This window comes from Glandiceps talaboti, chromosome 17, assembly GCF_964340395.1.
Source record: "Glandiceps talaboti chromosome 17, keGlaTala1.1, whole genome shotgun sequence".
Taxonomy (NCBI): Eukaryota; Metazoa; Hemichordata; class Enteropneusta; family Spengelidae; genus Glandiceps; species Glandiceps talaboti.
In genome coordinates, this window is record NC_135565.1 from 6467813 (window position 1) to 6495232 (window position 27420).

The 27420-nt window shown below is 34.1% G+C and overlaps 1 protein-coding gene across 1 annotated transcript in view; it reads left to right on the top strand.

The window, feature by feature from the left end:
* LOC144448652 (zinc phosphodiesterase ELAC protein 2-like) overlaps positions 1 to 26147 on the top strand; it is a 30489-nt gene extending 4342 nt beyond the window's left edge. Inside the window, exons 5-23 of the mRNA XM_078138929.1 lie at positions 1367 to 1421; positions 3731 to 3799; positions 4794 to 4937; positions 6677 to 6741; positions 8265 to 8323; positions 9211 to 9271; positions 10453 to 10504; positions 11832 to 11991; positions 12952 to 13102; positions 14176 to 14252; positions 15487 to 15867; positions 17585 to 17723; positions 18536 to 18574; positions 18939 to 19048; positions 19772 to 19859; positions 20869 to 20989; positions 21632 to 21710; positions 23556 to 23706; positions 25948 to 26147. Of these exons, the coding sequence (XP_077995055.1) occupies positions 1367 to 1421; positions 3731 to 3799; positions 4794 to 4937; positions 6677 to 6741; positions 8265 to 8323; positions 9211 to 9271; positions 10453 to 10504; positions 11832 to 11991; positions 12952 to 13102; positions 14176 to 14252; positions 15487 to 15867; positions 17585 to 17723; positions 18536 to 18574; positions 18939 to 19048; positions 19772 to 19859; positions 20869 to 20989; positions 21632 to 21710; positions 23556 to 23706; positions 25948 to 26085 (2139 nt within the window). The 3' untranslated portion in view covers positions 26086 to 26147. The remainder of the gene's footprint in view (positions 1 to 1366; positions 1422 to 3730; positions 3800 to 4793; positions 4938 to 6676; positions 6742 to 8264; positions 8324 to 9210; positions 9272 to 10452; positions 10505 to 11831; positions 11992 to 12951; positions 13103 to 14175; positions 14253 to 15486; positions 15868 to 17584; positions 17724 to 18535; positions 18575 to 18938; positions 19049 to 19771; positions 19860 to 20868; positions 20990 to 21631; positions 21711 to 23555; positions 23707 to 25947) is intronic.
* The last annotated feature ends 1273 nt before the right edge of the window (positions 26148 to 27420 follow it).

The window sequence follows — 27420 nt, forward strand, 5'->3', positions numbered from 1 at the left end:
TAGTGTTGTAGCATAACTACAGTTTTTAAAAATATTTACCCACATGCTTATCCATGCTAGATATTTGCTGAATGATTATGCAGTTGCCTATCCAAGCCTGTTATCTATGCAATATACACACTCATTTAGCTGTTCTTATAGGTGTGGTCATGTTGCTAAACATATTTGCACACAATTTTAGTGTGGGTCATCTGTGACCCGTCACTTCCAAAATTGTGGGTCAGGTCAAAAAAATTGTGTGTTAAATGACCCAAAAACCCCCTCTGGCTGCAACACTGTTTCTTTCTTGAAATTTTGATAGTTGAGTGTTATATTGTCAGACGGATTCTGGTTGGCTACTTGTAAAAATATGAGATTGGGTTCGGGAAAACCTATTGTGTCAGATGAATGTAATGAGTGCTCACAAAAGAACAAACGACAGTAAAGGTAACCGCCAAAAAGAAATCACGCTCGTCGCTGTATACACTACATCGGATTTTAATCAGATTTGAATGCATACAATATTTATTGCTTTTAGCACAAAGTATGCAGCCTAATTTTTAGTCAAATATTGAAAATATTGTTCCCCTACTTCCTTATGCCATGTGTAGGTTATGATGGTATAAAAGAAAATTTCATGTCATGACATGTTTTTACATTGCCATGGCATGTTTTAGTAATAATATTTTAAATGGTAATAACTGTGTTTTTATAGTCAGTGTTTATTTCACTCTAATGTGTACACACCATCACATGGTAGTCTTTGTCCTGGCAATGTGTGTCATCACAATGTTTATTGACATCACAGTGTGTCCTCACTGTCATCACAATGTGTGTTTATTGTCACCGCAATGTGTCATCACAATGTGTGTTTATTGTCACCACAATGTGTGTTTATTGTCATCACAATGTGTATTTATTGTCACCGCAATGTGTCATCACAATGTGTGTTTATTGTCACCACAATGTGTGTTTGATGTCATCACAATGTGTGTGTGATGTCATCACAATGTGTGTTTGATGTCATCACAATGTGTGTTTGATGTCATCACAATGTGTGTTTGACGTCATCAGTGATGACGTCAAACACACATTGTGATGACATCAAACACACATTGTGATGACATCAAAAACACATTGTGATGATCACAATGTGTTTTTGATGTCATCACACTGTGTGATGTCATCACAATGTGTGTTTGATGTCATCACAATGCGTGTTTGATGTCATCACAATGTGTGTTTGACGTCATCACAATGTGTTTTTGATGTCATCACAATGTGTGTTTGACGTCATTACAATGTGTTTATGATGTCATCACAGGTATGTTTTTAAAAATGATTTATCATCATTTTTTATGTTTGTCTCTCTCTTTATTTTATGCAGTCAGAAGTTTTGTCAGCAGCCAGAGTCTTTGCTGTACTAGACGGAATTGATACAGGTAAGTTTAGTTTACTTAAATGCATACAAAGCCAACAATTTCATTTTTGTAAACATACAACATGCACATAGTATAACAGAGGATAACATCAATCCTGTGTGCCTCACTGGATGCAGGGATTGTATGCACCCCAAGAAGTTTATCCTCTTTCTGTCAGGGGTGGGGGTGGGTGTTATTTGTTTATACCCCCAACAAGCTGGGAAAAACGAAGACTAATGAGTCAATGTATGTATATCAGATAATTGAGAGAATCCAACTCTTGCCAGTAAGATTAAGGTTATAGACCACGATCAACCTAGAAAAAATTACAAAATTAACTTTTTGGGGGGAAATGACTTCCAACCGTCTCAGCTATCATTGTATGAAATCCAATTTCATGTAACCCTTCTTAATCATGTGATATGGGAACGAATAAAAAACAAAACAATTGCACATGGTTTTTACAACCATTTGCTCATGTCATTATAATATAGCGGAAAGTGTCAAGTACTTGACAGCTTATTAGCATACATTTGATAAAATGTGTCAAGTACTTGTCAACTCATTTACATATACTTGAGTTGCATACTGGGTACAGTGTATCACAAGTACGAGTAACTGATGAAGTGCTATTATCAAAATGTATCGTAAAAGAAGAGGACGTCCTTCAAGTTCCAGACTAAAAAAGATGGCAAATGATGTAAAAGACGAGCTCAAAAAATCGGACAAAGGCCCGTACTATCGCCAAGAAGAGCTGTTACGTTCAGGATCAGATCTGGGCACACCAAAGCAGAACATCGGCATTTCGGAAAGCAAAATACCTCAGGAAAAGACATACAACGAAGAAGAAGGTGCATATTACGGAGGATCAATTCGCTTTATTGATCTCAATATACTTTCAGAACAACTCCAGAAACGAGCAGTATGTGGCTGTTGTAAAACGGGAATTCTAAACCTCCGTGAGAATCCCGAAACGAGAATGGGATGGGGCTCATATCTGGAGCTTAAATGCTCTAACCCCAAGTGTATTACCCCATCTGAACCGTTCCCGTCGTCAACCAAGAATGAGAGGTTTTTTGAAATAAACCGGAAATCGGTTATTGCCGGTAGATGTATTCCCATGCAGTAAAGTTTGATGTGTATGTTATACTTACTGCTAATTTTTTTCCCACTCTGTGTGTGCTGTTATTTACTTTCCTCATTTATTTACTTTTGCAATTTTTAACTTCGGTCTGTAAAATGCGCTGAGACGCATGTATAGTACTTTTTTTTTTACAAGAAACAATAAAAAATATTAAGTAACTATTTTCATCAGCCAAATATTAATGAAAATTAGGAATAGCATTGTTGCAGTAGTTATAGCTAGAGTCAGCCGAGATTCCAGTTTTGTGTTGATTTTGCTTTAGCTTTTCCCATACCACGCCTGGCATTTTGCTGGAACAAGATTAGCATTTCCCACAGCGATGTTAAATATGGTAATCATGTTTACATCATACAACTCAACCCGCTGAGTTGGTTCTAATCATGTGGTGACACTGATTCTGACATCATCTCTGACTCGCATTGAGAGAAATTCAAAAAAAAAATAGAAGAATTTGCACCTGTTTTCTGGATTTAGCTTCACTAAAGCAATATGCCATATAAGTGAAAAGCCAGGCGTGATAGGGGAAAAGAAAGAGCAAAGTCCCTGAATGAGTGGATTCTAGGCTGCTAAGCTAGTGTGGGCTTTGGAGTTCTTTCTATGATCGCAGAATGTTGTATGTACAATGTATGTTATACCATGTACAAGCCAAGTTATTGACTTTGAACAGAAAATATGGATTTTCCTGGTCATTCTAAATCATGATAACCATGTCTACACACATCACTGGTTCTTCAGTGCTTGAAATATAATAACCATTATTTTTCCCAATTTTGCATATACTATACTTGGGTATACTATTCATATTCCCCAATAGTTTTATTTATTCAGCAGAAAAAATTCTTTTGACATAAGGGGTCCGTCCTCTCTACCCATCTAGTAACTTATGACAAAGCCCCTTAGGCCACTCATAATTTGTTGGCTGAACAAAGAAAAATATTGTCATAGCAAAGTTTTGTGAAAAGGTTTTAAAAAATAATTGTTATCATATCATATGCCAATCAATTTGTTAGTGAAGCATATGTCAGTACAGAGAAGAACACAGTGTTATCTCTGTGGAGAAAAATATGAGAATATTATTTTTTTTTTAAATACCCATAGGAAGATCTCTTCAGCCTCACTTTTTACCATGTATTCCCTGTGACTTGTAGTTCTTATGTATTACTGATTTTATTTTATCTTTTGGCAGTTTGCAAAACTTATGATGAACTTCCTATTACCAATGAAACATGTACAATCCAGGCTGTTCCCATATATGGTAAGGACATAATTATTCAAAAATACTGATGTTTCTTTTCCCTTATATGATAAGTAAATGATTATTTGCACAGGAACAACTATCACCTTCTGTTTCCTTATATGGTAAAGACATAATTATTCATGTTTCTTTTCCCCGTATAATAAATGGTAGTTTGCACAGAAAGAAATTTTATATTTCCTTATATGGTAAGGGCATAATTATTCAAAAATACTGATGCTCCTGTTCCCTTATATGGTAAGTAAATGATTATGCACAGAAACAGTTGTATCTGTTTCCACATATGGTAAGAACATAATTATTCATAAGTACAGATTGTTTCAGTTCCCTTATATGGTAAAGACATAATAATATGTATTTTCATGTGGTCTTTAGACTTTTTGTGTCCTTGGGTAAACGGTAGGTACAAATGGAACAACATAATTGCATTATCATTTGAAAACAGCATCCCATAAACATGATCTTAATGTGCATTGTGTATTTGTATTCTGTGATAAAATTAACTCTAGTCAAAGATAGTATTTAGTGACAGACTGTGCCATGTTTAATGATAAACCAAGAATTAGCATACACAACCAAAAAAAACCCTGTTTCTTTGCCGTGGAATCATATTTGTGTTAGTTCTGAACCTAGTGTGTGAATAATTTATCTAGTATACTTCGGCTAAATCACACGGCTGCCGCCTTCAACTGTTATTTTATACAGGTTACGACATAGACTTGTCATATGACCACAGGAGGGCGCTGTATACACTAACATTGAACTTAAACAGCAACACTCCTCATTTAACAATTAAGGATGAGTGGATGGAAATATCAGTATATAGCGCCCTCTTGTGGTCAAATGGCAAGTCCGATTTGTATACAGGAGCAGCTGACGAAGGCTAAGTGATTTATGCAAAGTATAGGTACTAAATACAATTTTTTTTACTCTGAGTTTCAAACTAATACTAAAGATTGTTAGCATTATGTTTATTTTTATTTTGACTCTTAAGAAAAAATACAAGATTTTAGTGCTGTTGGTTTTATTTCACTAGGAAAGGACGCGGAAATAGTAAAAGGAACACCATTAGGAAGTATACTACAGAGTATGGATGTGGAAGAGAAAGACGACAGTGATGATGAACTGAGTAGTCCTGGTAAGTACGTGTATATAGTGATACTACTATGGAAATCAGACTATAGGCAAACTAAGATAGACACAAACTAAAACTAGTGTTGATATACTACTATGGAAATCAGACTATAGGCAAACTAAGATAGACACAAACTAAAACTAGTGTTGATATACTACTAGGGAAATCAGACTATAGGCAAACTAAGATAGACACAAACTAAAACTATTGTTGATATACTACTATAGAAATCAAGCTATAGGCAAACTAAGATAGACACAAACTAAAACTATTGTTGATATACTACTATGGAAATCAAGCTATAGGCAAACTAAGATAGACACAAACTAAAACTAGTGTTGATATACTACTAGGGAAATCAGACTATAGGCAAACTAAGATAGACACAAACTAAAACTATTGTTGACATACTACTATGGAAATCAAGCTATAGGTAAACTAAGATAGACACAAACTAAAACTATTGTTGATATACTACTATGGAAATCAAGCTATAGGCAAACTAAGATAGACACAAACTAAAACTAGTGTTGATATACTACTAGGGAAATCAGACTATAGGCAAACTAAGATAGACAAACTAAAACTAGTGTTTATATACTACTAGGGAAATCAGACTATAGGCAAACTAAGATAGACACAAACTAAAACTAGTGTTGATATACTACTAGGGAAATCAGACTATAGGCAAACTAAGATAGACACAAACTAAAACTAGTGTTGATATACTACTATGGAAGTCAAGCTGTCGGCAAACTAAGATAGACACAAACTAAAACTAGTGTTGATATACTACTATGGAAATCAGACTATAGGCAAACTAAGATAGACACAAACTAAAACTAGTGTTGATATACTACTAGGGAAATCAGACTATAGGCAAACTAAGATAGACACAAACTAAAACGTGTTGATATACTACTAGGGAAATCAGACTATAGGCAAACTAAGATAGACACAAACTAAAACTATTGTTGATATACTACTATGGAAATCAAGCTATAGGCAAACTAAGATAGACACAAACTAAAACTATTGTTGATATACTACTGCGGAAATCAAGCTGTAGGCAAACTAAGATAAACACAAACTAAAACTAGTGTTGATATACTACTATGGAAATCAAGCTGTCGGCAAACTAAGGTAGACACAAGCTAAAACTGTTGTTGATATACTACTGCGGAAATCAAGCTGTAGGCAAACTAAGATAGACACAAACTAAAACTATTGTTGATATACTACTATGGAAATCAAGCTATAGACAAACTACAAAACTCCCTAGCTTGTGTACCATTCTTATAAAACTCCCTAGCTTGTGTACTATTCTTATCACACTCCCTAGCTTGTGTACTATTCTTATCAAACTCCCTAGCTTGTATTCATGTATTCTTATCAAACTCCCTAGCTTGTGTACTATTCTTATCACACTCCCTAGCTTGTGTACTATTCTTATCAAACTCCCTAGCTTGTATTCATGTATTATTCTTATCAAACTCCCTAGCTCATGTACTATTCTTATCAAACTCCCTAGCTTGTATACGATTGTGGTTATGATTTATGTTTATAATGTATAGGTGTGGTACTCCTGTAGACTCGCTACCTTTTGCATCCATTTTGCAGTCAGTCCACTGTTCTGTATCCTTTCTCACATTTTACATTGTAAAATTTCAATAATTGAATTTGAATATTATCGTAGAAACAAAATTGTAAAATCTCAATATTGATTTTGAATATTATTGTAGAGGCCAAGAGGATGAAGCTAAGTACAGCTTTCGGTGGGGATATGACAGTAGCGTACATTTTCAAGGTATGGAAATAATTTATACTTATATAATAATAATAAAAATATTAAAGCGAATGTATAATGCGCCTGTTCTCCGAAGAGCTCCAGATGCAGACACAGAACTACTAACAAAATGAGAGGATAGAGAGACACAATTTTAAAGCATGGAAGGATGTAGAGAGGTGTGTAAGTGAGTGAGAGTTACGATTGAAATAGGTAAGTTTTAAGGGCAGAGTGGAAGGAAGACTGTGTAAGAAAAGGAACACTTGCTGAGCTTCTTGCCGACAAGTGGTGTATGGCACCTAAGTTGTCTATGGGGAGCATAAAGTTGAAGAAGATGAGAAAGATATTCACGACCAGTCACTTCCAATGTGTTCAAAGAAATCTTGTATTGTATGCGAGAGTTGATTGGTAACCAATGCAAAGAGTGTAGAAGTGTTCTATTACAGAAGTTGCAGTTAATCGGACAATATATCGCTCATGGTTCCGACAATCACTAGGAGTCCTAGGACAGTACAGTGTGGTTACTTTGGAATCATATGGTAAATTGGAAACGAATGTGACATTTCAATCCATCTACTACAGACCTTGATCATGCAATGATTTAATTATTCAGTGTTAATGTTTCTCTATGAATTGAACCAAGGATACCAACTACCAGCGATTCATATTGGTGACATACAATTCCACCAGTTCGAAGAGAAACGTTAATGCTGAATAATTAAAGAATTACGTGATCAAGGTTTGCAGTAGACGATTGAAACGTTGCATTCGTTTCAATGTACAGTTCCAAAGTAACAATGTTGTACTGTCCTGCAGTTAATTGTAATGCTCTCGGTGACTGTTATTGCTCCCAATATATTTTAGTGATAGATCAAAATGTTTTGTGTTATGTTCTCATTTTCTGATGAAGTGAACCAGGGTTTGACATATATACCACATTGAATTTAATTTTATTTCACCAGAAAATGAGAACATAACATAAAACATTTTGATGTATACAATACCTAATAACACAGTGCCTGCAATACATGTGTACAATAAATGATAGTGTGTTTCTGGTGATTACAACAGATATAGTCCACTAGGGACTAATCTAGTCCATGATCCTGACTAATATAAATGATATGATACATTTATTAACAGTATAAAAATGTCAAAAGATGCAAACAATTCATTATGTAATAAAAAAGATGTGAAAACAAGAAAACCCATAACAAAAATCAAAAAACAGAAAACAAGTCAATTGTGTAAAATATGTGATCGTAGTTTTTTGTCTTGAAGGTAATATCGTTAAATTTGTATTCTGTAATGCAATGGGGATGGAGTTCCAGAGTTTCACAGCAGTGTATTTAGAATTAAATTGGCAAATCATGTGGTGTACTTTCAGAATTGGAAGGTTTCCATTGATGGCTGATCTTGTTGGGTAGCTATGGGATACATGTAGTTGATCAAGGATGTAATAATTTAGGTTATGACGGTTACATCAATGTTCTACTTACTAACCATTTCTTTCATATTGTTCCATGTTTTTGTATTCTTTATAGCTTAAAGACAAACCTGGAAATGTCGTGACACAGAAGGCAGTAGCCTTAGGCTTGCCTCCGTAAGTATATTATTTAACTAACGTCAATAATAATAATAATGTTGGGTTCTTATATAGCGCTTTCCCACTCCGTGCTCAAAGCGCTTTACAATTATTACCCCTGGCTCGGATCAGAATGGCACAACGGCCCTTTAGTCTTCCTCAACTCCCCGGGGAGCATACAATCCATTGCTGCCATTTAAGCGCATAGGATTAAAGCCTTTACATTGCAACCTACATCCTACCAGGTCCCCAGTTATACAGCTGGGTTGACAGAGGCACAGTCGTGGTTCAAATCTTGCCCAAGGACTTTAGCCACTCAGAAACAAACAGCAGGCAGCGACGGGGCTCGAACCTGCAACCTGTAGATTCCAAGCCGGTCACGCTAACCATTCACCCATCATGACTCCACGTCACTGTTATTACAGGCCTAGTATTGAATGTATTGATGTAGCATATTTTGTTAAAACAGTGTCAATCTGTTGACAAAGACTGAAGGATGTTATTATAAATTTTAGGCATCAATTTTCAAGTTTGTGTTTGGATGAAAAGATTAAAGGGGAACATCACTCCACAAAATAAAGTCATTTTTTGTAACGTTTGGGTTGCAGAGTGTCATTGTATGAACTTACATCACTTCCATTTTGTGCAATTGCCAAGAAATACGAAGTGAAAATTATTGGCCGTCAATTGTGTAGTGGCAGCCCTTATTAGCGGTCATACATTGTCTTGTGGGAGCTAGCCTCATAAATATGGAATGCCTTAACACTGTAAGTGATGTATAATCCTAAAATGACTCTCTACAACCCAAAGGTTACAAGAACACACTGGCTTTATTTACTGGAGTGGCGTTCCCCTTTAATGTAAAATATTTCTTGAATACAATTTTCAACATTATATTTTCACAGAGGTCCATCATATCGAGAATTAAAGCTAGGCAACACAGTAACAACAGCAGAAGGAAAGACGGTTAGTGTTTTTTGACTTTATTACACCTCAAAATTTTTACATAAGCTGTCATTAGTCAGAATCGAGTCACATGCCCTTCTTTAAATAGACTATTGTCTTCACATGCAGAGACAATAGGGAACTTGCAAACCCGCCATGTTGAATGTTGCATCATGGGAAAAGTGATAATAAATACTAATCAATTAAAAAGTATTGTAAACAATGTTAATACATTGTTTGTAACCACAAATGATCAATTCATAGTGACCCTGACAATTGTGGGAGGTTAATTTTATCAGTAGCTCCAGATTAGGTATTATGATAACCACAGATAATCCCATAGTCCTTGCATCTGAGCATGTTCAGTCTGGATTGCAAGTTCCCTATTGCCTGGCACTCTTTCAATCACTGTTCATCTATTTTGTGCATGTTTCCAGTATGGCACGCTTGAGATGACAAAAGGCACTACAGTGAGACACATAAGCTTAATTCGTGCAGAAATTTGAATAAATATAACTAGAAATGAGCTGTAGGGTCACTGGAACTCCTACAAATAATGGTTCTCTGCAAATACAATCAGTTTGACTTGAAGAGTTTCAATTACATGTACTAGGAAACCACAGTCACTATAGAGTTTGAATTACTAGCAAACCAGAGCCATTATAGAGTTTGAATTACTAGCACACCAGAGTGACTATAGAGTTTGAATTACTACCAAACCAGAGTGACTATAGAGTTTCAATAACTAGCAAACCACAGTCACTATAGAGTTTCAATTACTAGCAAACCAGAGCCACTTTCGAGTTTGAATTACTACCAAACCAAATGAATAATAGTTAATAGAAATAAGGCTACCTTTTCAAAGTCTGGTTTTAAGTGACTATGTAACTTTCGCATGAATCTCTCCAATGTCATGAGAGATTAAGAGGAAACATGCATATAATTGCTTAAACCAAACTTTAAAAAAGTAATGATATTTCTATGACCACAATAGTTTCTAAGTACATTAGTACATTTCTAAATTGAAAAATTTGCATGAAATGAATTAGAAATTGATACCATAATGAGGCAGAGGAAGACTACCCAGTAATGATTGTAGAATTATACATATGGAGATAAATTTCCACCTGTGGTCATTACAAATATGTGCCAGATTCTATTTTTAATTGGTGAAAATTAATCAAATAATGTTAATTTGACAGATACATCCTGAAGATGTGTTAAGTCCTACTGAACGGGGACAACACTGTATCAGTAAGTCTTGGTTTTAGTTTGTATAACTATGTATAATGCAAGTATGGGTAACAATCATACCTGGTTGATGACTAACAAGAAAGACCAGCTGGTTAATCAAGTGATTCACAGCAGCTGAACAGGGTAATTGAAAACAGGATACACACAGACGAAAGGGATAAAATTGAATGATAAAAAGGTTAAAAGGTTTGAAATGCAAAGCACCAAAAATGAGGAAGCCAAGGGGCCTATCAGCTAAAACCTACCAAGAGAAATTGATTATCACTTTATTATCCACATTATCATGTACATTTGCTGACATCGGACCGTTGACAAACAGAACCTGTCACAAACGGGGAAAGTAAACAACTGAATTGGATTAATTACACTTGTATTGGTACAGCATGTTGGAAGTACAGAGACTTATGTTACATTTCATAATTTGATGGCAACAGTTTTGTGGCCACTTCACATAATAGTTCACGTTAAAAAACAAATTTCCAGTTCTACTGACATTTCATGTATGCATAAAGAGGCCATAAAACTGTTATTTATCAAACCATGGTGTGTAATACAAGTCTCTGCTGTTCCAACATGCTGAGCCAAGTGTTATTAATCCAATTCATTTGTTTACTTTGTTCACAGTCTGATGTTGGCAGTTGTAACACTTCACAGCAATTTTCATAAAGTACTGAGTGACTGTCACCCCTGACAGTGACCTATGATAGTTCACCCTGATTACTACAATGTGCTATGTTCCACACAGACATGTGATGGTTCTGATTCAATCTTCGTATAATTTCACCAATTACAATCACAAATACAAATATTAAATTAAATAACACACATCACTTATTTGATGCTACCAATTAAAAAATACTGAACATTTCCCAGGGAGATTGCAACAGATACAAAAATGTAAATATTACAGAAGAGAACAATAGCAGAGGACAATGCAACACCATGAACAGAGAGGAAGGGGCATATTGATGCTATAATCTTTATGATCATGTTATTGCCACGATAAACCTCCTAGCTATAACGCCAGCAAATGAATAGTTTGACAAAGCCTGTTGATCTGAACAGACAAATTGTTATTTATTTGAACCCTTGGTCATGTAACGAGAATTATATATTAGAATGTTTTACAGACTTTGTGAATTTATTGAAAGGGTAGAAAATAACCAAAATATATCATCAGTCTACACAAAACTAGAACCAAACTTCTTTATTCTAAACTACTTCCTTTGAGTGAGGGCGCTGACATGGTAGACTATGGTACAATAGATTTGTGATTTTTATGAAATTCTTCATTAATTTGATTGACTTGTGTATACTTGTAATTCAGTTTTGGAATGCCCATCAGAAGATTACCTAGATAGCTTAGAATCCAATGCTGTATTCTGTGACTACCAAAAGAGCGATACTGAGATGCCTGCCGTGCTGGTTGTACATCAAACACCACCACATGTAGTGAAAACGGACAGATATCAAGCTTGGATGGAAAGGTATGTATGCCATTAATAATATCATGTGTAGTAAAAATGGACAGATACCTGGCTTGGATAGAAAGGTATGTACATGTATGCTATCAACTACCGTGTATAACAAACATCTGATATGAAAGAGTAATTAGAATTCTAATAATGGTCAAAATATGCAAATTTTAAACCAACTAGAGAAAATTTGATTAAAGACAAAATATTTAATGCAGATTCCTTAATTAGTATTTTTTGAATGGTTGCTTTCATTTCAAGATCAAGATAAAGTTCAAATTTGTCATGAAGTTGAATGAATTGAAAGTTAGTTTTAAGCGATTTTGCCTGTAAAACACAAAAACATTTATGTCTGGTGTTACTTTACAATATTACACATTGTTTACATTCAGCCTTCAGTGATTGGCTTAGATCAATTCATATGGTATAGATAAGTGACCCATATTGACCTCAATTTGAATACATGTTTGCTACTTTTCCTAGGGCACTATTACAGTAACAAGGGTATTCTGCTGGTGATTTCTTTGACTTTGAGAAGAATACTTGCTAGTGAATTTCATGTGATATAAAACACTTATTGCCTGGCCTTATTTGGGCATTAGTATGCATCATATTACCCCTCAAGCTGTTATGTATTTCCATTTTCTTTCAGCCTCAGTAAATAATTCCTACCTAACAGCCTTTGTGGTAATATATGTCTCCAAATGCCCTCATAGCCAGGCAACACATGTATATTAGAACACTTTGTGTTCAAAAAGGCTTCAGTGATTGGCTTAGATTGAACCATGTGGTATGATCTATTGACCAATAGTGACATCAGTTTGAATATAGGTGGCACTATTCATCTAGCGACTCGTATTGACAAAGGCCCCATTGGGTCACTCATATTTTCCTAGACTGAAGAAATATATTGGGGAATAACATCTAATTGTGTTACATATAAGTAACTGGTTATCACTTTGTTTTCATTAGGTTTGGTACATCAACAGATCACCTGGTAATGAACGAAGATTGTAACAGTGATTGTCTTGCAAAGTCATACATCATGCAAACCAAACTCAACATGATTCATTCAGAGATATTTCCCAATGTACATATGAATTTTCCAGTTGATCAAGAAAAGGTAAAATGCAAATCACACCAACCTTGTTAAAGTAAATGTCTGTCAGCCAAACAGTTGAGTTTTATGTTTGAAAAGAAAAGATAGCTTACAGCTTACCATCCAGATATGGGAAAAACTTTGATGTTTAATTATCCACTGTAATAATTTGCTTCCTTTTTTTAATCTTTTGTTTCTCCATGAATAAAAACAATTACAAACTTTTGTACTATCAACTATTAATAATTTGACATCTATTTAAAAAAAAAAGATAAAATATGTAATAACTATATTTCGGACATTTTTTTAATTTTTTAAAAACTTTATCTATTTTTTTTTATTTTAGCAATTTTAATTATTTACAAAAGCAAGCAAACAGGATACAAACATGACGGACTTGTTTACCAGTATTAATAATGTACCATCCCTTAACACTGGACTCAGCAGCCATATATATGTCCAGACAGTGAAATTAATGACAACATCTAAAACACTGGTGCAATCATCTTGATATAATCTTGGTGAAAACATTTGAACCTCCTCAACTTTTTAATACTAATTTTATTGAAGTTGTATTGATTTCATATTCTGTAATTGTTAGGTGCATGCATATCTTTCATGCATATTACACACACTTTCTAATATTTGCCACTACTTATTTAAATCAGGCAATCATTCAGTCACGTAGAATTTTTTGAGGGGGCTGTGTGTTCTATGAACCACAATGGGAATAAGTTGTTACCATCAGTTTGTATCATCCTCAGCATTTCAGTGATGTTTCTGTTTTGTCTGTTCTGCAAATGTTAAAGTTGTGATATTGTATATCCATTTTACAAAATGTAGTTTGTGGTTTTCCGAATGTTTTTGCCGAATCAAATCAAATCAATGTATGAAGACTTTTGTTTTAATGTCATTCCTAAAACCATGTTCATTATAGCTGTAAAAAAGTTGTTCTGGTATGTTTATTTTTTTTTACCCCAAAACTCTAAATATTGATCTGTCAAATAAGTTCACCTGTAATTTTAAGTTGTAATGTAAAGGGTTACAATCACTGTTGTTTGTTGTTTCTTTTCTCAACTTATTTGTTTTCTTTGTAGACACATCAAGATGGTAGAACCACACAAGCTGAATGTCTTCTAAAATATCACATGAGACCATTAACGAGGTGGGATAGGTAAGGATAATCTCAAAGTGGGTTAAAAGCCCATCAAGTGTGTGTGTGTGTGTGTGTGTGTGTGTGTGTGTGTGTGTGTGTGTGTGTGCATGTGTGTGTGTGTGTGTGTGTGCATGTGAGTGTGTGTGTCTGTCTGTGTGTGTGTGTGTATACATGTTTGTTTATTACTTGGTTAATGTCTGCATCCTACTGCAAATGGAGAACACTGATTTTACTATACAGTACAAGAATGTAAGGTTAATGAATATTTTACATCAATATTAAGTCATTAACATAAATTTGAATATCTGCATACTTATTGATATGCATGTAATTAACATGAAATGTATACTAATTGTAACAAATAGAGGGGTAACCTCTACTGTTAAAGTAACCCTCCTTCAATGTTACTCTCTCTCTCTCCACTCTGTACACGGGATCGACTTGGACTTTTAGGGAATTAGCTCAAACTACACTCAATGTTCATGATGTTGTATTCTGTCATCCGTAACACTAATTATTCACACATCCTACATTGGCTATACAGTACAAAATGTAAGGTTAATGAATATTTGACATCGGTAATAAGTCATTACCATAAATTTGAATATCTGCATACTTATTGATATGCATGTAAATAACATGAAATGTATACTAATTATTCACACATCATACATTGGCTTTACAGTACAAGTTGTAAGGTTAATGAATATTTTACAGTGATAATAAGCCATTACCATAAATTTGAATGTTTGCATATTCATAGATACAATTACCATAAGTGAATGCTAATTATCCACACTTCTTGCATTGGTGATGATATATGTACAATATAAAATGTAAAGTCAATGAATATTAGCAAGTCTTTGTCATCAAAACTTAAAGGGAAACACTCCAGGAAATAAACTTGAAGGTATTTTCATAAACTATGGGTTCTGGAGAGTCATTTCATGATTTTACATCACCTTCAATTACTTGCCATTTCAGTTTCAAGTTAATTGTGTGCTTTTACAGGGTATCATTGCTATGGGCTGTTGCATCATGGGAGTCAGCAGAAATAATATATTCATGGTTGCAAATTTAATATTCATGAGATGTTTTACACTGAAGGGTAAAACTAATCAGAGTCATAAATAAATACCAGAATTCTCATTAATTAACATAAATTAATACTAATGGCCCTCACTTTGTGCATTTTAGACTGATGTTGAAATGTTTTGTATATATATTTTTTTTTTTCTTTAAATACCTTCAGGAGTGCTATACCAGTGCTGCCAAGAAGCCAGATAGAAGCTGAGGCCAACGAAGTTGATGGATTTGTAGAGCATTTACAGGAATTTCAGAAATCTCTAGAAAGCAGTCAAAGAGATATGAAAACTACTATTGAACAGGAAGATTTGAAAAATAAATCTCCTGAAGATGAAAAAAGGACAGAAACTGAATCATGTGATAGTAATAATTCTGAATCTGAATCAACCAGTGAACCTCAAATGTCTTCCCAGAATGCACCATTACAAATGGCTACACCTGTAGAACTGGACAGGAAGGGTAGCTTCCCAGAATTAGTATTTTTAGGAACAGGATCAGCCATGCCAAACAATTCAAGAAATGTTAGTTCTATTTTACTCAACTGCAGGTATGTGTTTACTTTTAGTATTATTATAAAATATCTTTATTCAGGGTAAAACTCAGTAAGCAATACAAACTACACAAAGCTTCTTTCCATCGAGGCCCTCATACATAAAATCAACAATCATGCAAAAGTCCACTTACAAATTCTAAAATACATAAAATACACACATGGTGATATTGTAGCGCCAGATAAATATAGTAACTGCTTGGCAGAAAAAAGGTGTCTGTAATTGTCTTTGAAGTGTTTAAAAGTTTTAGCTAGCGCCACATGTTCAGGTAACAAATTCCAGAGATTTTCACCCATAAGTATTTGTACTTTGTATGTACTTATGTTATTCAGGTTTCAGTTTACATCCTGGTAGGATATGTGATATACAAGCACATCTTTCTGACTCCTCTTTTCCAAGTACATACAGTGACAGACAAGCATTTACAAACAGAAATTGTTACAAACAGGGAAAGTAAATAAATGAATATATTAAAGTGGCCATATGGATGAGGATTGGGTATTTATATTGGGTTTTTTAAAATTAATATAACAATTTTATCATGGCTAAATACTTGAAAAATCAATGTGAAACAACATTGTCTCAGTCTGTGTTTGTCACTTGATACACTGCAAAAAGTCAAAAAATCTGTAAAAAGTATGTTATTGTACATACAATAACAAACATTTTACATATTTTTATTACGGTTTTGCAATTCACTTAACTACAAACAAAGACTTGGCATATGTCGTGCCACATTGATTTTTCAAGAGGAAGCCATGATAAAATTGTTTTACAATTTAAAAATCCAAAATAAATACCCAATCCTCATCCATATGGCCACTTTAATTATACTTAGCTCAACATGTTGAAGTACAGAGACAAGCAATTTACATTCCATCCACCATTTGATAAGAACATATGTATGGCCTCTTTGCACAAAAGTTTACATTCACAGATGAATTTTAAGTCCCCCTGACATTTCATGGACACTTTATAAAGAGGCCATCTTCTTTATCAAACCATACATGCCTCTGTACTTCCAACATGCTGTGCCAAGTGTTATTAACCAAATTCAGTTGTTTACTTTCCCTGTTCTTAACAAGTGCTGCTTGTAGATATTCACCTGTTGTTTGTTGTCAATGTCTCTATTATTAAAAGTTATCTTACTTCTATCCACTCCAACTTTAACAGAAATCCGGTCAATATGTTTAAGTTGATACTCAGTGTTTAAATATATTGAATCATGAGCCAGTATGTAACTTTAAGAATTGTAGTTAAGTGATTTTGCATGGAATCCACTCCATTTGGAATGAAGACAAGAATTTTAAAAATCCAATTATATTTTTTGCTGATCAATTTATACTTGATATTAAGCTAAAAGATCCAAGGACTTAAGTCAGACATTAAAGTTGTTGTTTGGATTTGCTGATATACATTTGATATTAAACTTAAAGATCTAAGGTGTGATGTTAAATGTCCTGTTTGGATTATGATTAGCATTTCAGTGTTGAAAAACAGTCTGACAGAGCTAAAGTAAAAGTTAGTCCAGAACAGAAGAATAATCCTATGTAATCCTGATGATCCCACTGATAATACTAGCCTGGGATTGAAACTGGCTTTATAGGAGAATAGAAAAAAACATTGTACTAAGTAACTTGATTGTTGAACTAACAATGCGTCTTCACCACGCAAATAAACTAATTAATCTGTCCTGTTCTTTCTCAATGCCAGTGAGGATATTTCCATGATTATGGACTGTGGTGAGGGTACGTTGGGACAACTTTATCGTCACTATGGTGACGCTACAGCAGATATCTTGCATAAATTACAGTGTATTTATGTTTCTCATTTGCATGCAGACCATCATACGGTAAGAAGAAACTAAAGGAAAGAACTCAATAACTGCATTATTTTCATATTTTTATCAGTTGTACTATAGATCTTGGTATTGCTGTGTCTGAGTTACACAAACGTTCAGTCACATAATCAGTTTTCCTCATTTTAATTGTTTTGTAGTCAAGGAAGACTGCTAGTTAACCGACTACTCTCAAAAGACAGTTTTCCAATTCCAAGATGATAATAATCTTTATTTATACTGGATAGTTCTTTAAGTATATGAACACTTGTCTCCCAAGAAGTCCAGTGAGGGCTATCCCTCATGGGTTCAGTGTTAATGCAGGAGGAAACTGGAGTCCCCGGGGGAAAACCTGCGTTGTTCAGTAGAGTCAAACTGAACTACACACTTATTATTTACAGCATGGTAAATTTAATCGAACCCTGAATGTATCATGTTAGACAGCTTCACCTATGTTGTTACATTTAGGCTTGTTTTGTCTTTATTACATTTAAAATTACATTGCTATTGTGAGACATATTGATATCCTTAGTTGTGAGGGATTTTATTAATCAAAGACTAAAAACATCATCAAAGACAGAGAAGGATTTTACTGGTAAACTCCGGGTATAGTCAGGTGACAGCCATTCCCCGCCCCCCACCCCCCACCCCTGAATAGAATATACAAACCTCCTGCATGTACAGAATACATAGTGTTGTATGTGGAGATGCACGATACAGCTTTGAACCAGCAACAAGTTTATTACAGAATAGTTTGGCAGACAGGGACAATAAATACAATAAATGATATCTTGTCTAATGATTATACTTATTTTATTGTAATACAGGGGCTTATTAACCTATTGTTGGAGAGGCAGCGATTATCAGTGAGTAATATTGTTATATTTAAATTACTTAGGTGGTGAGGAGTTTGAATTGTTCTTTTTTCATTGGTGTGCTATTATCAGGTGATCTGCTGCATCATTTTGATTGGTTTATAGAATACATAAGGTGAACTTTACAAGTCAACTTTGATTGGATGAGTTTTATCAGGTGATCACTCATACAATTTTGATTGGTCAGATATTTCAGGTCAGCACTCCAGTTTGATTGGTCTGATATTATCAGGTGATCTCCAGCATCATTTTGATTGGTCTGATTTATCAGGTAATCTGTATGATTTTGATTGGTCTAATTTTATCACCTGATCTCCTACATCATTTTGATTGGTTCATCATTTGTTATTCCCAGGTCAGGGATGGTAAGGACCCGAAGACTATGAACCTAGTGTTACCTAACAGACTGATAGGATGGCTGAAGTTATTTGACAGCAAATTTGAACCAATACTTGAAAATACTAGGTATTTATGAATTATCCTTCACACTAACAGTTGTTATTAAGTGCCACTAGCTAACTTTACAAGTATTTTTTTTTACTCAGATGGTGTTGACAAATATTTACATAAGACAAGTATTGTGTAATTCAGTTTAGACATAGGGAACTGGAGGCATATATGCGAAGATTTATGTGTTTGGCTAATTTTATGTTCAATAAAATGGATATTATCAATGTGGAGTATTTATTCTCAAGTTTTATCTTTAGTTGTTATCAGGTAGTTCACTAAGGTGTTAATTGCTCAGTCACACTTTGAATACCACCATTTGTATACCATCATCGCCATCAGACCTTGGACGAACGGAACCTGTTACAAACAGGGAAAGTAAACAATTGAATTGGATTTTAATAACATTTGGCACAGCATGTTGGAAGTACAGAGACTTGTATTACAATCCATCATCTGATAAGAACAGTTTTATGGCCACTTTACATCATAGTTCACGTTCACAAACAAATTTCCGGTTCCCCTGGCATTTCATATAAAGAGGCCATAAAACTGTTCTTATCAAACCATGAAATGTAATTTACAAGTCTCTGCTGTTCCAACATGCTGGTCCAAGTGTTATTAATCCAATTCATTTGTTTACTTTCCCTGTTTGTAATAGATTCTGTTCATCTACGGTCTTATGTCTGCAGTTGTAAATTATCAGCAGCATTATGAGAATTATTTTTTATCTGTATTTAGAATAACTCCCTGCAAGGAATTACTTCGTAATACTCATGGAAACAAACCAGATTTAGTACAACTTCACGACCAACTAAATCTTCAAAGGGTAAGTTAAATAAATACATTATTATTATCGTAATGAGCTGAATATCATAAACTAAGAAATTTTTGCTAAAGTCTTATTTTAGCTAATTTCGCTAGAAACACAAACATGCAAAAATAAGTAATGATTAAAATGCTTTCTTGTACATGAACTCAATGTACCAGTCTGGTAATTCATAAAAAATTAGTCGTTGAGAACTGTATAATTGCCAAATTTTCTCGCCGAAATTATCTAGTAGGTTTACTGAGCAGTTTCCAGTTACTGAGTAGTGTCCAGTTACTGAGTAGTGTCCAGTTGGTCAAGCTACTGCCAGTATGTAATTTGACTCTATACGTTTATTTTACTGTTAAAGGGGTCATATGGATGAGGATTTAGAATTTTGGGGGATTTTTAATTTATAAAACAATTATATCATGGCTTATTTCTTCAATGTGAAACAACATTGACCAAGTCTGTGTTTGTAACTCAATACATTGCTACAGATTAATAAATAAAGAACATTTGAATTACCACCTACAGTGGAAGACATATCACGTCTATACTAAGGAGTCCAATCCATTTCTACCCCAAACAACATGAAAGCTCCTTAGCTTCATCATAAATTATCAAATTATTGTACAGCCATTTCTCTGTATTCACCATAAGCAGGGATGAACAAATCATTTTGTGAACTGGTTGTCCCCGGACTAGTGCCTTAAAAAATCCAGTGGTCCTGCTGAAAGAATTAGTGGTCCAAGGTCTTCCTAATGTGAAACATTAAATCTTACCTATGAATCTGTATATTCAGATCATGAGATGAATTTTTAATATTATAGTTATTAACAGTAAGGTAACAGTAACAGACAAGGTAAAATTTGTGTGATCCATCCCCCAAAAAAATGCTAGTCCCGGACCCAGGAACAGTGGATTTGTTCAGCCCTGCCATAAGTGTGTAGTTATTTCATTTTCAATCCTCTGTTGTACATGTAAAAGTCTTACTGCATTATAAGGTCTATGTAATGTTTTGTAACAGATACAAACAGTTGCCGTGAATCACTTTGCACAGCCCTATGGTGTAGCACTTACCAGTAAAGATGGTTGGAAAATTGTCTACTCGGGAGATACCATGCCCAGTCATGGTTTGATTGACATTGGTGAGTAACCAATCAAATATGCTCATACTGTAATTGATGTTACACAATAACCAATCATATTTGTTTTGAAGGTGTCCTGTATGGACTTGACAAATCAAATTATACAAAATACTTACAAAAAAAGAGCCATATCCAGCCCTTTTGCTTATAGGACACAAAGAATATCAAATTAAGTACATAAATAAATAAATATCATAAATAAATAAATATCACATATGTCTCAGCTGTAAATACACTTTTTCCTGCGGTTAAAGGCCTCATATAAAAAGTTTGCAGTATCAGTGTGAAATTTTATTATTAAATGTTGTAGTTTATCGTATATGTTCATATGACTAAAGTTTGACGTTAAAGTTATTATTTTATCTAGTAATGCTTTCCTGAGGTCCATGTACAGATTATAATAAAAGAAAAAGTATTCCATAATTGCAAAATGGGGGCATAGGCGAAAGATATAATTTATATAATAAGTTTATTTATCCCAATTAAATATATTGATGGGTAAATGGGGAGTCTGGAAATAGCTTGCAGCTAGTCTGGACCTGTCCCCAGGCTAATGTTTTAAGATGATAACAGAAATGCCTACATGAGTGGATTTTAAGCTAATGTTCCACTGACTTGATGAATGTATGTCTTGCTACACAGGAAAAAATGCTGATCTATTGATCCATGAAGGAACTCTACAAGATGGTATGGAAGATGAAGCTCTTGATAAAAGACACAGGTATCTACCTGATCACTCACATTCTTACAATTACTTCAAGAAAAGCAAAGTTATATCTAACTGCAGTTTAATCCATGTAACGTGCACATTGTACACTATATATAGATAACCTACCGAAGGTGCCATTTTGTAACACTTAGGACATCCACATTAAGAACTAAGTGTGTTATATCATGAAATGTGCCTCAGAAATATACTATCAACTTTTGGTGGTACTTTATTCAAGAAACTTGAAACCCTTCTCAGTTAAAATCAAGAAAAAAAATCAGGATTCACCATGTAAAGTTAATAAGTCAAGGTCAAAATGTCATCATTTTAGAATCCAATATGGCTGCTGAATACTATATTTAAATCTATGTCAAAATGTTATCATTTTAGAATCCAATATGGCTGCCGAATACTGTGTTTTCTATGTCAAAATGTTATCATTTTAGAATCCAATATGGCTGCCGAATACTATGCTTAAGTCGATGTCAAAATGTTATCATTTTAGAATCCAATATGGCTGCCGAATACTATATTTAAATTTATGTCAAAATGTTATCATTTTAGAATCAAATATGGCTGCCGAATACTGTGTTTTCTATGTCAAAATGTTATCATTTTAGTATGGCTGCCGAATACTATATTTAAATCTGTGTCAAAATGTTGTCATTTTAGAATCCAATATGGCTGCCGAATACTGTGTTTTCTATGTCAAAATGTTATCATTTTAGAATCCAATATGGCTGCCGAATACTATGCTTAAGTCGATGTCAAAATGTTATCATTTTAGAATCCAATATGGCTGCCAAATACTATATTTAAATTTATGTCAAAATGTTATCATTTTAGAATCTAATATGGCTGCTGAATACTATATTTAAATCTATGTCAAAATGTTATCATTTTAGAATCCAATATGGCTGCCGAATACTGTGTTTTCTATGTCAAAATGTTATCATTTTAGAATCCAATATGGCTGCCGAATACTATGCTTAAGTCGATGTCAAAATGTTATCATTTTAGAATCCAATATGGCTGCCGAATACTATATTTAAATTTATGTCAAAATGTTATCATTTTAGAATCCAATATGGCTGCCGAATACTGTGTTTTCTATGTCAAAATGTTATCATTTTAGAATCTAATATGGCTGCCGAATACTATATTTAAATCTGTGTCAAAATGTTGTCATTTTAGAATCCAATATGGCTGCCGAATACTGTGTTTTCTATGTCAAAATGTTATCATTTTAGAATCCAATATGGCTGCCGAATACTATGTTTAAATCTATGTCAAAATGTTGTCATTTTAGAATCCAATTAGGCTGCCGAATACTGTGTTTTCTATGTCAAAATGTTATCATTTTAGAATCCAATATGGCTGCCGAATACTATGTTTAAATCTATGTCAAAATGTTATCATTTTAGAATCCAATATGGCTGTCGCATACTGTGTTTAAATCTGTGGAAATATAAAAGATTGTAGTTTCCTTGAGAAAAACATGATGGACTCCTAAATTCCTTGTATCATTTCAAAAGGACCCAAAGCAAGCTTCCATATTGCAAAGTTTATCTACATTTCAAGAACTTTCAAATTGATTCTCAGTAAAATTCATCCCTGTGACAATAATTTTCATTTACAATGTATGTTGTGGTAACAATGTGATTATGTATACTGTGAAATACTAAATTTTCCTGCTAGAATAAAATCTCTCTTGAAAATAATTGTTATTCATAGTTACTATGGATACCTTCCCAAATAAATGAAAATTAGGTTCAGGCAAAACAGATAATTTCACTTTTCACAGAAAATTGAAACCCTTTAAGTATTTCACAGTAACTTTGTGTTTCATTCATCTAGCACTATCTCTCAAGCGGTTGCCATTGGTAACAGGATGAATGCAGGATTCCTGTTGTTGACACACTTCAGTCAGCGATATCACTATATACCAGTTATCAATGTCGGTGAAAGTGACTTGAAGAAACTTGGGATTGCTTACGATTATATGAAGGTAAACATCCTGAGAAAAAAAACAACACTTTTTGTACAAATTCTGTAACTTATTGGTTTATAGTTTAGTTTCATATTAAAATGTCATTATTGCAAAAGTATAGGAGGAGTATTTTCCAGCTGAATGCAGAACAAATATTGGGGAACAGCAAGTACTTCTTGAAATATCACGAGTAATTTAGTCAGCGCTGGCATCAGGCTTTCAGATTTGACATAAAAAATAATATGATTTAATTTTTGATGTACTGAAAATAAAGAAATACACTTAGTGTTACTATCATTAGTTGCGATCAATAATATGAAGGTAGAGAGAGTGTCATCATATCCATATTTAGGTTGTATGATCGACTGCAAATTGTCATTCGCACAACACGTAGAAAATCAATTGAGAAAGGTAAACAAACGAATGTATCATATAAGATCAATGAGAAAGTTAAATGTAAGTTCAAACGTAATAGCTCTGTTTTTCAACTCAACAATATCGTCTGTTATTAACTATGCTAACACCGCCTTCTATGATCTGCTATCAAACCATCTCCAAGAAGACCTCAATCGCCCTAGAAAGATCTGTAAAAGGTTACTTGATGACAGCCATGATGAACCTGTTCAGAACTCTGTGGTGTACAAAGATAAAGTTATTAAGATGGCGGATAAAATAATGAAAGATCCTAATCATCCACTTCATACAGAGTATGAATATCTTCCAAGTGGTCGTCGCCTTAGGGTTCCACGTTCTCGCACAAATAGATTTAAGCACAGTTTTGTACCAAGGTCAATCCATCTATTGAATCAGTAGCAGTCTGACGTGTGTTTATGTATATGTATGTATATGTAAAGTAAGTTGAAATAGTCTCTGTGTGTTCTTCCCTTTCCCCCTGCCAATGTACATCGAATTTCATGTAAATTTAGCATGACAATAAAGTATATATATATCATTACCAGTGCATACTGCAGCATCTTAAAGGGCTTCCAATCGAAGTATGAATGAAGTACTGCAACTAATTGATGCATTACTGAACTTGCCCTGATGCATTGCTGTAGATTTTAGCTATAGTAGTCACAACCTTGCCTATATAGTGGTAAAATTGAGAAAAAAAAATTAATAGTACTGCCAAATAGGTACACAGTCATTGTTGCAAATAAACCCCTTCTTTTGGATGGCATCGCCATGGGTGGATGTATGGAGTGAGGGCTAATGACAATTAACTCACTTACAGCAAAATCAAAACGTCACAGAAAAAGTTTTTACCCATCAGCAGTCTGCCAATTAAATGGGAAGGACCCTCTCTCTAGTCAGATGCTCGTAATTCTAGTCAGTTATTATTAGTGTTTATTTGTGAGTGTTTGTATTTGACTGGTAACTGTTGTTGATTGTTGTATTTAACTGCTTTTTTTAGCGTAAGAGCCAACAGGATTTCTGATGTGTTTTTTTAAATATATATATATATACATTAGCGAATAAAGAATGAATTGAATTGAACCTCAGGGAATCTAAGAGACACCAAATTTGAAATTTGTTATGACTGAAGGTATCAGTAATGATGTACACAATTGCATTACTTACTAAGATCCTACCCTACCAAATTTTGTACAAAAACACAAACCTGTTGTATCAATATGCTGCAGTACGACTCTGGCAATTGAGCCTTTGGGTTACTAAGATAGACGCAAACTTAATATATTGTTATACTAACATATATCAGTCGACACAGGCCTGGCCCTAGGCATGTTTCTCTGCCTGTTTGATTGATTACCATTCAATATGGTAAATTACAGAAGTGGATGATAGTGGTTCCTCAGTTGTGCAATTCCAATCAACATTGGAAGTTCCAAAAGAGTACACTGCAAGTTCATGGAACTCTGACAATAAAACCCTATGAAGCATCCATTCTGAGACTATAATTAAACTTTTAACATCCATTCAATACCTTATCACTGTTGTTTCAACATGTTGCAACAATAGTATTAGTTTGTGTCTGTCTTAGTAAAGTGAGGCTTACTTACTTGGGTAATAATTCACTGTTCATATATACAGTTTAGATAGCAATGCTTTATCACTTTTCAGTGTGATTGGGTAAAGGATCCTGCTGTGTATGTTATTGTTTGTGTAGAATTGGATTGTGTTTATCTTTGTGTTCAAAAAATCATGTCCCATGGTTGAAATACTAAGACAACTTAATTTATTGTGTAAACCTTTACAACTTGTGTTTGACGTGTCGTTATTTTTTTCCTCTCATTTCAGGTCACATTTGAAGATTTGAAAGTATTACCTAAACTTCTACCAGTCTTGAAATGTTTGTTTTCTGAGTCCCTGGTTGAGACAGAGAATCTTGCATTGAAACGGTCACTAAGACACCAAAAAATAGTTTCACAAAGTTAACATATACATGAAAACAATATAGTTTGAGGCATGTTACATCTCTGTATGTACACACACACACATTCATGCATTTCATCATAACAGTATCAAATGCAGTATATACTGTATAACAATTTACACTTACACCAGGAAATAAGTGTTCTATAACACATTACATTTTCAGGCACATACTTTTTCAATAGTCAAATCGAATAACTGACAGGGCTACTGTAATAGTACCCTAGGGAAAATAAAATATGACTATATGCAAATTAAGGTCACTAAGGCTGTATGAGAATGATGTAACAGGTACAATATTATGATCATGCAAAAATTTAACTGAGATTTTATCAACATGATTAAGATACAAAGCGAGCCAAATGACAGAAAGATCTCACTTCAGACATTTAATATATAAGCTAACAACAAAATGTAAGGCATGTTACCGCATATGTTTTTTAATGTGTAAATGCAAACACGTGCTTTTTAGTACAACTGACCATGAATACTGAAGTAATTGAGTAGGGCTATAGGCATCATAAAATGTGTGTAAACAACTTAAAGTCCAAAACCACCTGACCCATTGCCTTGATGGTGGAAACATTAATTTAGTTTTGGTGTCTAAATGAAACATTGTTCAAATAAAAGTGATCAAATTAGCGATTTTCAGGTTACATCCAAAAGAGTGATTTGCTATCAAAAAGTCTGTCTTTTACAATAGAAGTCTACGAGGTATGGTTACATAATCACTTGGCTAAAGTCCATGGAATGTTCCATTATCTGGCCCGATCCTGTAGGGGTGTTTTCTCTCAATGCATGTGTATATCAGACATTGGAATTCAGTACATATATTCATGCATTTCATAAACTAATGCAGAATATACTGGTTTACAATTCACACTTTCGCCAGGCAATAAACCTACTATAACACATTACATTCTCAGGCACATATATTTTCCATAGTTGTGCACATTGCCATATTGGCAGTATAGTTTTACCATAAGCTAATGGGAACTATGTTGTGTAACCATTTATTTGATGTGGTAAAATGTAAAGAGATTTTACAATCAAAATCATGAAACCTGACACAAAACATTGTCTGGCGTGACAAAAATCTTATCAACACTGCTACATTTTCGGCGCGTCAGTGCAGTAAGGTCGTATCTGCTATGTAATTGACTGTATATATAGATATGACCTTACTGCACTGACGCAACATTTTATCGTCTTCTTCATCAAATACAAACCATGAAAAAAACACTTGTGTATTTGAGTGCTTGTGGTAAGCAGGAATGAGACAAGTTGCATGCAAACTCGCATCATTTAAGCAAATGCACCGGTGTTTTTCTGCAGGTT